This window comes from Spermophilus citellus, assembly GCF_964194105.1.
Source record: "Spermophilus citellus genome assembly, chromosome: 13".
Taxonomy (NCBI): domain Eukaryota; kingdom Metazoa; phylum Chordata; class Mammalia; order Rodentia; family Sciuridae; genus Spermophilus; species Spermophilus citellus.
Genome location: NC_138193.1, coordinates 54260914 through 54276283, shown reverse-complemented (window position 1 = coordinate 54276283; position 15370 = coordinate 54260914). Strand labels below are relative to the sequence as shown.

General features: G+C 43.4%; 1 protein-coding gene across 1 annotated transcript in view; it reads left to right on the top strand.

Moving 5' to 3' along the window:
- The window catches only part of ALMS1 (ALMS1 centrosome and basal body associated protein), a 225046-nt gene that overhangs the window by 95757 nt on the left and 113919 nt on the right, over positions 1 to 15370 (top strand). The window contains exon 9 of the mRNA XM_081264701.1: positions 3327 to 14696. Within this exon, the coding sequence (XP_081120827.1) occupies positions 3327 to 14696 (11370 nt within the window). The remainder of the gene's footprint in view (positions 1 to 3326; positions 14697 to 15370) is intronic.

The window sequence follows — 15370 nt, the reverse complement described above, 5'->3', positions numbered from 1 at the left end:
TTTGATTATTTCATTTCCATATTGTTCTCCCCCCTCCTTTTAAAAAAATTTAAATGTCCCTCTTACTTTTCATAAATATAGCACACCACTATTTATAAAAATTTTCTTCTTCATGGGCTGGGGTTGTAGCTCAGTGGTAGAACTCTTGCCAGCATGTGTGAGGCACTGGGTTCGATTCTCAGCATCACATATAAATACATAAAATAAAGGTCCATTGACAACTAAGAAATTTAAAAAAATTTTTTTCCCTCCCTCAGAACATCATATTTCATTTCAATTAATGCCGAATACAAATCATGGTACATACTAAAGGCAGGGAAGTTTTAATGATTATTTTTCTAAAAGCATCAGTTATTGTGGTACAGTACTGATTGTCTTTAGCTTGTTTACAGAAGCAGATAGAAACATGGTGGGAAATAATGCTTTGTGCAAAAAGTGATCTTAATTTTGAGATGTTATCTATACTTAAGGCTTCAGTTACTTTCTATAGTACCAGATGTAGGACTCCCATCTAGATGTGTCTTGTACTCCAGATATTTCTATCTGATTGTCTATGGAATATCTTCATTTGGTTGTCTCAGAGGCACCTTAACTTCAGAACTTCAAACACTGGACAAATCATCATCTCTTCAAACCTAATCTTCCTTCAGTATTTCTTCTAATTGTGTGAAGGTCTGCTAAGCCAAGTCAGAAATTTGTATTTTTTCAACTTCATCCTTCTTCAGTTACCCAATACTGTTGATTCTAATTATTATACTCTCAATTTCTCTTTTTGGGATTACTGCGTTAGTAATAGAAAACAGGTCATCTTTTCTGCCATTCTATTTTTTTATAAAAGCCAGAATAGTCTTTTTTTACAAGGCAGACTTGATAGTGTTACTTTTAGTTTGAAACCCTTGTTTTACCTCAGGACGAATTATAAATTCCTTGGGATAATTTAAAAACTCCTTGATATGTTGTAAAAGGTCCCTGCGCATATCTTTAGCTTTACCCTTACTTGCCTTTTTAATCATATTGAACTACTGTCATTTCCTCATGCTAAACCCTCTTGTCTCCTCAACCTTGCAGATACTGTTTGCTCTGTTTGTAACATTTCCTTTCCCCACCCTTTATGCCCCATCTTTGCCCAACGTGTTTTTTTTTATCCTTTTATTCTTAGTTTTTTTTTTTTAGGCGGGGGGGGGGGATCCTTCCTGGTTTTTACTTTTAGCAGCTTACTCCAATTATTCAGGTTTTCTTTACTAACCTTTTTCTTCCTCGTAAGGTATTTCTACTTAAGGTATTGCTATCTTATATAAACTGTTATATCTTTCAAGAATCTGGGTTCTGTATTTTAATTCCTTGGCTGTTTCTTAACTCATTTGTTCCCTTCATGATATCACTGATAATTTGTAATGATCAAAGAAATGTAAAGTCAAAAAATTAGGAAGTTGTTTGGAATAAAAAGATTTTGTGTTATTAATCTGTTTTGTTTTTTTTTTCTTGACTTGGGCCTATTTTATTTCCTCACAAAATATTCATAACCCATATTACTTCTCAGGTTGCAGTGCAGTTTTTACATATTTTCTTTTGCTTTCAGTTTTTCTGTATAGTTGGTACTTCTAATTCTACGATTCATGCCTCAACTCATCTTCTTCTGTATTTAGCTACTTTGAAGCTCACCAGAGGCCTTTTAGGAAGGGCAGTCAGTTGTAGTGAAAAGAGTTCAGAACTCAGAGTTAGAATTGAAGGGTTAAGGTACTAGTTTTTGTCATTTGTGTTAGAACTCTAGAAAAATTATATATCTTCACTATTCAACATGTGGTCTAAGGACCAATATATTGCATTGAGTATCACAAGAGAACATGTAAAAATGGAGAATTTCAGATCTCATTAAATCTGCCGAATCAGAGCCTGCAAGTTAACAAGATAACTCACATTGAGAAGCACTGTGGTATAATTACCTTGGAAACTCAGTTTTGCTGTATGTAAAAGATAGGTAATGTGTGCTGTGTATAGCAACCATATTATATCTAACATACCGTATTTTGCCTCCTCCTCTTAGGATGGAAACTCTGTGAAGTAGGAATTGTCTGTTTTTTTTTATTATTGTATTTACCTTTATCTAGGATGATGTCTGGCACATCATAAGGATTCATATTTTTTTGAATGAATAAATGAATTAATATACAACTTGTTAAATCCTTTTATTGTGTTGTAGTCATTCATTTACACTGCTATTTAGAACTACTTTGATTTAGATTTACTCTAGTAGTGAAAATACAGAACATTTGTATTATTGCAGAAAGTTCTGATGGGTTGTTCTGTTTAAACACTCTTATTCCCTTTTTATCTGCCTTGAATCTGTATTGATACATTATAGTTCTTATCAAAGTGGTCAACAGTTCCCCATGCCTATAGAATTAAGTTCAAACTTCTTAGTGTACCTTTAGTCTTATACAGTTTCATATACTTAATAAAAAACATGCCAGTCACCATGGTACATGCCTATAATCCCAGCAGCTCCAGAGGCTGAATCAGGAGGATTGGAAGTTCAAAGCCAGCCTCAGAAACTTAGTGAGGGCCTAAGCAACTGAGCCAGACCCCATCTCTAAATAAAATATAAAAAAGGGTTGGGGATGTGGCTCAGTGGTCAAGTGCCGCTGGATTCAATACCCAAAACGAAAAGAAAACAATGTCTATATAGATCTCTCTTTCCATGTAAAATATATGTAATATATAAGGAGTTGGTCAAACTCACTGCATGCATAGCATCTGTATTGCATTGCCCCTGTGGCACTTGAGGCTGAGAGGAGCCCTTGAAAATAAGCTAATAATAAAAGAAATTTCCCTGACAAAGAACTTATGTTTTCTGTCAGCATTCATGACACAACAACAGACTATTAGATTGCAAGCAGATTGAAATCAAATCCCAGACCCAATGGTATTTTGCTGTCCTATTGAAAACTCTTTAAATAAATTTTTTAAGATCTATAAAGTATTTCATTAAGTTGATATTACTATTACTCTATTGTTGATAATTTTCACTTTAGTTTGCTTTGTAATTAGTGTCTTCATGGACATTTGTTTCCTTTGATGATTATTTCCACAGGATTCTTTTTATTTCTTTTTTTGGTACCAGGGATTGAACTTGGGCACTGGACCACAGATCCACATCCCCAGCCCTATTTTGTATTTCTATTTAGGGACAGGGTCTCACTGAGTTGCTTAGCGCCCAGCCATAGATTTCATTTCTAAAAGTTTAGAGGCCCAAGGAGGTGAGGCTTGTTTGATTTCTTTTTTTTTTATTGACAAAATTTATAATATTAACAAATCTATTTCTTTAGGAGACTCTTCTGAAGGAAGCATACCTGAAATAACTCAATCCAAGTTGAAATTGGGTATCACTACCACTACTGAAGATTCAGACATTGAATCTCATTTATCCTTATACCCTGAGGACTTACCTCAGTTGGCTATAAGTTCTTTACAAGGGAATACTATTGGTCTACACACTGATGCTCCTATCCAAATGGCATTGACCCATAGTCATCTAACTGAAGAGAGTCTAAAAGTCTCAGATAATTCTGAACCAGCTGACCAGAAGTATGGGATGCCAATAGAACCTCCTCCTTCCTACCCTTATAGGGAGAAGCCCAGTATTTTATACCAACAGGGCTTGCCAGATAGTTATCTAACTGAGGAGGCACTGAACGTTTCAAGTATTCCTGGATCAGATGACCAGAACACTGGCATACCAACTGTACCATCCATTTCTCACTCACCTAGAGAAAAGACTGGTATTTTCTACCATCAGGCTATGCCAGGTGGTCAGATACCTGCAGAGGCCCTGAAAGTTCCAGCTGCTCCTGGACTAGCTGACCAGAAGACTGGCTTACTACCTGCAACTTCTTCCTACTTACCAAGAGATAAGGCTGGTATTTTCTACCAACAGGCCTTGATGGGTGGTCAGGTACCTTCAGAAGCTCTGAAAATTTCAGCTGCTCCTGGACCAGCTGGCCAGATGACTGGTATACCACCTGTTACCTCTGTTCCCTACTCACAAAGAGAACAGCCTGGTGTTCTCTACCAGCAGGTCTTATCAGGAGGTCAGATACCTGCAGAGGGTTTGAAAGATTCAGTTGCTCTGGGACCAGCTGTCCAGAAGACTGGCATAACACCTGCAACCTCTATTCCCTACTCACAAAGAGATGAGCCTGGTGTTTACTACCGAGAGGCCCTACCAGGTGGTCAGATAACTGCAGAGGCCCTGAAAATTTCTTCTGCTCCTGGACCAGCTGGCCAGAAGATAGGTATATCACCTGTAACCTCTCCTTCCTATTCACCAAGAAATCAGCCTGATATTTTCTACCAACAGACTATGTCAGGTGGTCAGATACCTGCAGAGGCCTTGAAAGTTTCAGCTGCTTCTGGACCAGCTGGCCAGAAGACTGTCATAACACCTGCACCCTCTCTTCCCTACTCACAAAGAGACCAGCCTGGTGTTTTATACCGACAGGCCTTGCAGGGTGATCAGATACCTGCTGAGGCTCTGAAACTTTCATCTGCTCCTAGACCAGCTGGACAGAAGACTGGCATACCACCTGCAACTTCTCCTTCCTATTCACCAAGAGATAGGACTGATGTTTTCTACCAACAGACTGTGTCAGGTGGTCAGATACCTTCAGAGGCCCTGACAGTTTCAGCTGCTTCTGGACCAGCTGGCCAGAAGACTGGCATACCACCTGCAACCTCTGTTCCCTACTCAGAAAGAGACCAGCCTGGTTTTTTCTACCAACAGGCTGTGCCAGGTGGTCAGATAACTTCAGAGGCCCTGAAACTTTCATCTGTTCCTGGGCCAGCTGGCCAAAAGACTGGCATACCGCCTGCAACCTCTCCTTCCTATTCACCAAGAGACAAGCCTGATGTTTTCTACCAACAGGCTGTGCCAGGTGGTCAGATAACTTCAGAGGCCCTGAAACTTTCAGCTGCTCCTGGACCAGATGACCAGAAGAAGACTGGCATAACACCTGCACCCTCTGTTCCCTATCCACAAAGAGACCAGCCTGGTGTTTCATACCGACAGGCCTTGCCGGGTGGTCAGATACCTGCAGAGGCCCTGAAACTTTCAGCTGCTCCTGGACCAGCTGACCAGAAGACTGGCATACCACCTGCAACCTCTGTTCTCTACTCACAAAGAGACCAGCCTAGTGTTTTATACCGACAGGCTTTGCTGGGTGATCAGATACCTGCAGAGGCCCTGAAACTTTCAGCTGCTTCTGGACCATCTGGCCAGAAGTCTGGCATAACATCCGAACCCTCTCTTTCCTACTCACAAAGAGACCAGCCTGTTATTTTATACCGACAGGCTTTGCCGGGTGATCAGATACCTGCACAGGCCCTGAAACTTTCAGCTGCTTCTGGACCATCTGGCCAGAAGTCTGGCATAACATCCGAACCCTCTCTTTCCTACTCACAAAGAGACCAGCCTGTTATTTTATACCGACAGGCTTTGCCGGGTGATCAGATAACTGCAGAGGCCCTGAAACTATCAGCTGCTTCTGGACCAGCTGGACAGAAGAGTGACATAGCACCTGCAACCTCTGTTCTCTACTCACAAAGAGACCAGCCTGGTGTTTTATACCAACAGACCTTGCCGAGGGAACAGATACCTGCAGAGGCCCTGAAACTTTCAGCTGCTTCTGGACTAGCTGGCCCGAAGACTGGCATACCACCTGCACCCTCTGTTCCCTACTCACAAAGAGACCAGGCTGGTGTTTTCTACCGACAGGCCTTGCCAGGTGATCAGATACCTTCAGAGGCCTTGAAACTTTCAGTTGCTTCTGGAACAGCTGGCCAGAAGACTAACATACCACCTGCAAGCTCTTTTCCCTACTCACAAAGAGACCAGCCTAGTGTTTTCTACCACCAAGCCTTGCTGGGTGGTCAGATACCTGCAGAGACACTGAAACTTTCAGCTGCTTCTGGACCAGCAGGCCAGAAGACTGGCATACCACCTGCACCCTCTGTTCCCTACTCACAAAGAGACCAGCCTAGTGTTTTCTACCACCAAGCCTTGCCAGGTGATCAGATACCTGCAGAGGCCCTGAAACTTCCAGCTGCTTCTAGACTAGCTGACCAGAAAACTGTCGTAACACCTGCACCCTCTGTTCCCTACTCACAAAGAGACCAGCCTGGTGTTTTATACCGACAGGCTTTGCCGGGTGATCAGATACCTTCAGAGGCCCTGAACCTTTCATCTGCTTCTGGACCAGCTGACCAGAAGACTGGCATAACATCTGCGCCCTCTGTTCCCTACTCACAAAGAGACCAGCCTGGTGTTTTATACCGACAGGCCTTGCCCGGTGGTCAGATACCTGCAGAGGCCCTGAAACTTTCAGCTGCTCCTGGACCAGCTGGCCAGAAGACTAGCATACCACCTGCAACCTCTGTTCCCTACTCACAAAGAGACCAGCCTGGTGTTTTATACCGACAGGCTTTGCCGGGTGATCAGATACCTGCAGAGGCCCTGAAACTTTCATCTGCTTCTGGACCAGCTGACCAGAAGACTGGCATAACATCTATGCCCTCTGTTTCCTACTCACAAAGAGACCAGCCTGGTGTTTCATACCGACAGGCCTTGCCGAGTGGTCAGATAACTGCAGAGGCTTTGAAAGTTTCAGCTGTTCCTGGACCAGCTGGACAGAAAACTGGCATACCACCTACAACCTCTCTTCCCTATTCACAAATAGACCAACCTGGTGTTTTCTACCAACAAGCCTTGCTGGATGATCAGATACCTGCAGAGGACCTGAAAGTTTCAACTGCTTCTGGACCAGCTGACCAGAAAAAGACTGGCATAACACCTGCACCCTCTGTTCCCTACTCAAAAAGAGAGAAGCCTGGTGTTTTCTACCGACAGGCCTTGCCAGGTGATCAGATACCTGTAGAGGCCCTGAAACTTTCAGCTGCTTCTGGACCAGCTGACAAGAAGACTGGCATAATATCAGTGCCCTCTGTTCCCTACTCACAAAGAGACCAGCCTGGTGTTTTCTACCAACAAGGCTTGCTGGGTGATCAGATACCTGCAGAGGACCTGAAAGTTTCAACTGCTTCTGGACCAACTGACCAGAAAAAGACTGGCATAATATCTGCACCCTCTGTTCCCTACTCAAAAAGAGACCAGCCTGGTGTTTTCTACCAACAGGCCTTGCCAGGTGATCAGATACCCGCAGAGGCCCTGAAAGTTTCAGCTGCTCCTGGTGCAGCTGACCAGAAGACTGGCATACCACCTGCACCCTCTCTTCCCTACTCACAAAGAGACCAGCCTGGTGTTTTATACCAACAGGCTTTGCCGGGTGATCAAATACCTGCAGAGGACCTGAAAGTTTCAGCTGCTTCTGGACCAGCTGACCATAAAAAGACTGGCATAACACCTGGACCCTCTGTTCCCTACTCACAAAGAGACCAGCCTGGTGTTTTATACCGACAGGGCTTGCCGGGTGATCAGATACCTGTAGAGGCCCTGAAACATTCATCTGCTCCTGGACCAGCTGGACAGAAGACTGGCATACTACCTGCAACCTCTCCTTCCTATTCACCAAGAGACAAGCCTGATGTTTTCTACCAACAGACTCTGTCAGGTGGTCAGAAACCTGCAGAGGCCCTGACAGTTTCAGCTGCTTCTGGACCAGCTGACCAGAAGACTGGCATACCACCTGCAACCTCTGTTCCCTACTCTCAAAGAGACCAGCCTGGTGTTTTCTACGAAAAGGTCTTGCCAGGAGGTCAGATACTTGTAGAGGCCTTCAAAGTTTCAGCTACTTCTGGACCAGCTGACCAGAAGACTGGCATAACTGCAACCTCTGTTCCCTACTCACAAAGAGACCAGCCTGGTGTTTTCTACCGACAGGCCTTGCCAGGTGGTCAGATACTTTCAGATGCTCTGAAAGTTTCAGCTGCTCCTGGACCAGCTGGCCAGAAGACTGGCATACCACCTGTTACCTCTGTTCCTTACTCACAAAGAGACCAGCCTGGTGTTTTTTACCAACAGGCCTTGACAGGTGGTCAGATACCTGCAGAGGATTTGAAAGATTCAGTTGCTCTGGGACCAGCTGGCCAGAAGACTGGCATACCACCTGCAACCTCTCCTTCCTATTCACCAAAAGAAAAGCCTAATATTTTCTACCAGCAGGCCTTGCCAGGTGGTCAAATACCGGCAGAGGTTCAGAAATTTTCAGCTATTCCTGGAACAGATGACCTGAAGACTGGGTTACCAAGTGTATTGTCACCCTCTGACTTACAAAGAGAGAAGCCTGGTGTTTTCTACCAACATGCCTTGCCAGGTGATCAGATAACTGCAGATGCCCTGAGAGTCTCAGCTACCCCTGAACCAGGTGATCAGAAGACTAGCATACCACTTGCACCCTCTGCTACCTACTCACAAAGAGACAAGCCTGGTGTTTTCTCCCAGCAAGCCTTGCCAAGTGGTCACATAGTTGCAGAGGCTCTGAAAGTTTCAGCTGCTCTTGGATCAGCTGGCCAGAAGATTGGCATACCACCTGCAACCTCTCCTTCCTATTCACCAAGAAATAAGCCTGATGTTTTCCACCAAAAGGCCTTGCCAGGTGGTCAGAATCCTACAGAGGCTCTGGAAGTTTCAGTTGCTCCTGGACTAGCTGACCAGAAGACTGACATATCACCTGCAACCTCTCCTTCCTATTCACCAAGAGATAAGCCTGATGTTTTCTACCAGCAGACTTTGCCAGGAGGTCAGATACCTACAGAGGCCCTGAAAGTTTCAACTGCTCCTGGACCAGCTGGCCAGAAGACTGGCATACCACCTGTTACCTCTGTTCCCTACTCACAAAGAGATGAGCCTGATGTTTACTACCGACAGGCCTTACCAGGGGGTCAGATACCTACAGAGGCCTTGAAAATTTCATCTGTCCCTGGACCAGCTGGCCACAAGACTGGTATACCACCTGCAGCCTCTCTTTCCTATTCACCAAGAGACAAGCCTGATGTTTTCTTCCAACAGTCTGTGCCAGGTGGTCATATACCTGCAGAGGTCTTGAAAGTTTCAGGTACTTCTGTATCAGCTGACCAGAAGACTGGCATAACATCTGTAACCTCTGTTCCCTACTCACAAAGAGACAAGCCTAGTATTTTCTACCACCAGGCCTTGCCGGGTGGTCAGATATCTGCAGAGGCTCCGAAAGTTTCAGCTGCTCCTGGACCAGCTGGCCAGAAGACTGGAATACCACCTGTTACCTCTGATCCATACTCACAAAGAGACCAGCCTGGTGTTTTCTACCAACATGCCTTGCCAGGTAGGCAGACACCTGTAGAGATTCAGAAAATTTCAGCTATTCCTGGAAAAGATGAGCAGAAGACTGGGTTACCAGCTGTAACATTACCCTCTGACTTACAAAGAGAGAAGCCTGGTATTTCCTACCAGCAGGCCTTGCCAGGTGGTCAGATACCTGCAGAGGCTTTGAAAGTTTCAGCTACTTCTGGACCAGCTGGCCAGAAGACTGCCAAACCACCTGTAACCTCTCCTTCCTACTCACCAAGAGATGAGCCTGATATTTTCTACCAAAAGGCCTTACCTAGTGGTCAGATAGCTGCAGAGACTCCAAAACTTTCAGCTGCTCCTGGACCAGCTGGACAGAAGACAGGCATACCACCTGTTACCTCTGTTCCCTACTCACAAAGAGACCAGCCTGGTGTTTTCTACCAACATGCCTTGCCAGGTGGGCAGATATCTGCAGAGATTCAGAAAATTTCAGCTATTCCTGGAAAAGATGAGCAGAAGACTGGGTTACCAGCTGTAACGTTACCCTCTGACTTACAAAGAGAGAAGCCTGATGTTTCCTACCAAAAGGCCTTGCCGGGTGTTCAGATACCTGCAGAGGCCCTGTCAGCTGCACCTGGACCAACTGAGCAGAAGATTGGCATAACACCTGCAACCTCTGTTCCCTACTCAGAAAAAGACCAGCCTGGTGTTTTCTCCAAGCAGGCCTTGCCAGGTGGTCAGACAGCTGCAGAGGCTCTGAAAGTTTTAGCTGCTTCTGGACCAGCTGGCCAGAAGACTGGCATACCACCTGTTACCTCTCCTTCCTACTCACCAAGAGATGAGCCTGATGTTTTCTACCAAAAGGCCTTGCCGGATGGTCATATACCTATAGAGGCTCTGAAAGTTTCAGCTGCTCCTGAACCAGCTGACCAGAAGACTGGAATATCACCTGCAACCTCTGCTACCTACTCACAAGGAGACCAGCCTGGTGTTTTCTCCCAGCAGGCCTTGCCAGGTGGTCACACAGCTGCAGAGGCTCTGAAGGTTTCATCTGCTTCTGGACCAACTGGCCAGAAGACTGGCATACCACCTGCAACCTCTCCTTCCTATTCACCAAGTGATAAGCCTGATGTTTTCCACCAAAAGGCCTTGCTAGGTGGTCAGATACCTGCAGAGGCTTTGAAAGTTCCATCTGCTCCTGGACCAGCTGGCCAGAAGACTGGCATACCACCTGCAACCTCTGTTCCTTATTCACAAAGTGACCGGCCTGGTGTTTTCTACCAACAAGGTTTGCCAGGTGGTCAGATACCTATAGAGACTCAGAAAGTTTCAGCTGTTCCTGGAGCAGCTGGCCAGAAGACTGGCATAACACCTGCAACCTCTCCTTCCTACTCACCAAGGGATCAGCCTGATGTTTTCTTCCAACAGGCCTTGCCAAGAGGTCAGATACCTATAGAGGGTCTTAAAGCTTCAGCTGTTCTGAGACCAGCTGGCCAGAAGACTGGCATACCACCTGTATCCTCTGTTTCCTTCTCACCAAAAGGTAAGCCTGGTGTTGTCTACCAACAATCCTTGCCAGGTGGTCAAGAGGCTCTGAGAGTTTCATCTGTTCCTGGACCAGATAACCAGAAGACCAGGATACCAACTCTAACTTCTACTTCCTATTCACCAAGAAATAAGCCTGGTGTTTTCTACCAAGAGGTTTTGCCAGGTAGTCATATACCTGCAGAAACTCTGAATGTTTCTCTTGCTCCTGGAGCAGATGACCAGAAGATTAGTATACCTACTATAACTTCTCCTTCCTACTCATATAGAGGGGAACCTGCTATTATTCTCTACCAACAAGAGTTGCCAGAGAGTCATTTAGCTGAAGAGTTTCTTTCATCTGCTCTTGGACCAGCTGACAAGAAGACTGGGATAACCACAGTGTCCTCTGCTTCCTACCCACATGGAGATAAATCTTATGCTTTATATCGTCAGGCCTTGCCAGAAAGTCACGTAACTGATCAAGCTCTGAAAGTGTCAACTTTTCCTAGGTCTGCTGACCAAAAGGTTGAAACAGCAGTCCGCTCTACTTCCTACTCACATGGAGTGAAGCCTGGTACTTTTTACCGGCAAGAGTTACCAGATAGTCACGTAACTGAAGAGACTGTGAAAGTTTCAGCTATTCCAGGACTAGCTGACCAGAAGACTATGACAACAAAAGTATACTCTAGTTCTTACTCTCAGAGAGAGAAGCCTGGTGTTATTTATCAGCAGGCCTTGTCAGATAGTTATCCAACTAAAGAGCCTCTGAAAATTTCAGCTATTCCTGGATCAGCTGACCAGATGACTGGGATACCAATACTAACCTCTACTTCCTACTCACAGAGAGAGACATCCAATATTTTCTATCGGCAGATGTTATCAAATAATCATCTAAATGAAGAGGCTCAGAAAGTTTCATTTGTTCCTGGACTAGATGATCATAAGACTGGGATACCAATAGGACCAACTACTTTCTACTTGCATAGAGAAAAACCTATTATTTTCTACCAACAGAACCTGCCAGATAGTCATCTACCTGAAGAGGCTCTCAAAGTTTCAGCTACTCCTGGAACAGACCAGAAGACTGGCATACCAACCGTAATCCCTCCTTCCTACTCACAAAGAGATAAGCTTGGCATTTTCTACCAACAGTCCTTGCCAAGCAGTCATATACCTGAAGAGTCTCTGACTGCTCCTGGACCAGCTGACCAGAATATAGTGACACCAACATTATCTTCAAGTTCCTATTCACTTGAGGAGAAGCCTGTTATTTTCTACCAAAGGGCCTTGACAGATAGTTATCTACCTAAAGAGGCTTTGAAAGTTTTATCCTCTCCTGAACCAGCTGACTTGCAGGCTGGGAATCTGAGTGTATCCTCCACTTCCCCCTACTCGTTTGGAGAGGAGCCTATTGTTCTCTACCACCAAGTCCTGCCGGATAGTCAGCGAAGTGAAGAAAATCTGAAACTTTCAGTTATTTCTGAACTAGTAGATACCACAATACCTACTGAAATCTCTCCTTCCTACTCACCTATAGATCAGACTGTTATTTCCTACCAACAAGAGTTAGCACGTCGTACTGAAGATGATTTGAACATTTTAGGTGTTCCTGGAGTTTCTGATCAGAATACTAGGATACACATTGTGCCCTTTACCCGCTATTTACATGGAGAAAAGCCCATTATTTCTTACCAGCAGGAGTTGACAGATATTCCTGAAGATACTTTGGAAGTTTTAGAGGATCCTGAACCAGCTGACTATAAGACTGGAATACACACAATAACCTCTACTCCCTATTCACAGGGAGAACAATCCATCGTTTCTTTACAGCAGGAATTGCCAGATCTTACTCAGGTCACTTTGAAAACAGTAAAGGTTCCTGGACTTGCTGACCAGAAGACTGGAATACAAACAGTATCCTCTAGTTCCTACTCCAGTAGTTTTCATAAGCAGGAGTTGCCAAATATTTCCAAAGAAGCTTTAGACGTTCTTGTTCTTCCTGAACCAGATGACCAGGAGACTGGAATATCAACAATGCCTTTAAGTTACTACTCACATAGAGAGAAGCCCAGTGTGTTCTCTCCACAGGAGTTGCCAGAGAGCCATCTCACTGAAGAGGCTTCGAAAGTTTCATCTGTTTCTGTTCCAGTAGAGCAGAGGGCTGGAACACCCTCTAGTTCCTACTTCCATAGAGAGAAGCCTAGTGATTTTTCTCAACAGTCCTTTCCTGATAGTGATCTAACTGAAGAATCTCTGAAGGCTTCAACTGTTTCTGGATTAGGTGACCAGAAGAATAGGATACCTGCAGTACCATCGAGTTCCTACTCTCATCAAGAGAAACTCAAGGTTTCAACTGTGAATCTACCGGACAACCAGAAGACAGAGTTACCAACAGTTACCCATAGTTTCCATTTAAAGAGAGAGAAGCCCAGGATTTCAACTGTGATTGGACCAGATGACCAGGAGACTCCATTACTGACAGTTTTTCGTAGTTCCTATTCTGAAAGAGTAAAACCTCATGTTTTTTTCCAACAGCAGTTGCCAGATAGAGATCAAAGTGAAGATATTCTAAAGATTTCAACTGTCCCCGAGCCAACTGATGTAAATACTGGGGCACCAATAACTCTCTGTGGTTCTTATTTACAGAAAGAAAAATCTAATAATTTGTATCTACGGGAATTGCTAGACAGATATCAAACTGAAGATGCGCTAAAGGTTTCGACTGTTCCTGAACCAGCTGACCAGAAAACAGAGTTACCAACAGCTCCTCCTAGTTCCTTTTCATACAGAGGAAAATTGAATATTTTCTATGAAAAGGATTTGCCGTGTAGACATCTAACTGAAGATGATCTGAAGGTCTCGAGTGGTCTTGGGCAATCTGATCAAATTCCTGGGTTATCGATAATTTCCCCTGGTACTTATTCACCTGATGAAAAGGACAAACTTGTTTCAGAACATGTCCAAAGACTAATAGATAATTTGGATTCTTCTGATTCAAGTGCTTTCTCAAAACATATGCCATTAAATTCTCAAGCTAATGATGGACTTGTAATAATTAAGCCTGAATCTATAGGTTTTGAAGATAATGGTTCAGAGGAAATCCAGGATACATATAATAGTTCCAAAACTCTTAAAGAAATTCGGACACTTTTAATGGAGGCAGAAAATATAGCACTGAAACGATGCAATTTTCCTGCTCCCCTTGTCCCTTTCAGAGATGTTAGTGATATTTCATTTATACGATCTAAGAAGGTGGTTTGCTTCAAAGAACCCCCCACAACTGATGTATCTGATGGTGATTTCCTTCATAGACAACCATATATAGAGGAGGAAAGCCCAAGCAATAGAAGCATACAGAAAGATATTGGCACACAAACGAATTTGAAATGCCAGAGAGGCATTGAAAATTGGGAGTTTATTAGATCAACTACAATTAGAAGTCCTCTACAGGAAGCGGAAAGCAAAACCAGAATGGCATTAGGTGAAACTCTTAGGCAATATGAAGCAGCCAAATCTGCAATGAGGTCTGAACCTGAACGCTATAGTAGAACCATTGGGAACAAAATTATTATCCCTATGATGACTATCATAAAAAGTGATTCAAGTAGTGATGTAAGTGATGGACATGGTTCCTGCTCATGGGAGAGTAATTTACCAGAGTCTTTGGAATCAGTTTCTGATGTTCTTCTCAACTTTTTTCCATACACTTCACCGAATCCAAGCATAATAGATAGCAGAGATGAACAGGGTATGTCAGAGAGTGACGATGGTGGTAGTGTAGATTCACTGGCTGCACGTGTGAAAAATCTTCTGCATTGTGAATCCTCATTAAATCATGCTAAACAAATACTTAGAAATGCAGAGGAAGAGGAATGTCGGGTACGAGCACGAGGTAAGAGCTGTCATTTGTCATATAGGCATGTTTAGGCTTATAAACATTGATAAGTTGAGAAATATAAAAATTGATTAACCTTACATATTTGGAGTTCTTAATTTCTTTTTCCTATAAACTGTTAGAATGTTTATATTTTCTACAAGCAACCTAGAAAGATTCATCTAACCAATTATGTAGCTAAGTTATAGCATTAACAGTGCTAGTCTAGGTTACGGTTTTAGGAAAAGTAGACTTTGATATCAGAGAGTTAAGAAGGAAGTTTGGGTTTCAAAGCTCCTAAAGCTTTTATTTTTTCCTGATTCTCCCATTATAATAAACTTATCTTGGGGGCAGGCAAAAAAAAAAAAAAAAAAAAAAAAAAAACTCCAGATTTCTGTGCTCTAAATTGTTTTGTGTTCCAAAACTACATACATTTTTTCCTTCCTATTTCTAATAAAATTTTTGGAACTGATCTCAGAGATTAGAAGAAAAAGTATCAAGGTATTTCATACTAAAACTTGGGTTAGAGGTTTGAAAGAGAATTATTTACTAATCCCATTAATATCTAATAGTAGAATTCTATTAAAAGAGGAAATAAAAATCTTTAAGACATATGGGAATAATATTTTTGGGGGGTGCGTTATATGCAGTTCAGACCTACCTATGAATCTTCCTTTGAGGTTAATTTTCTA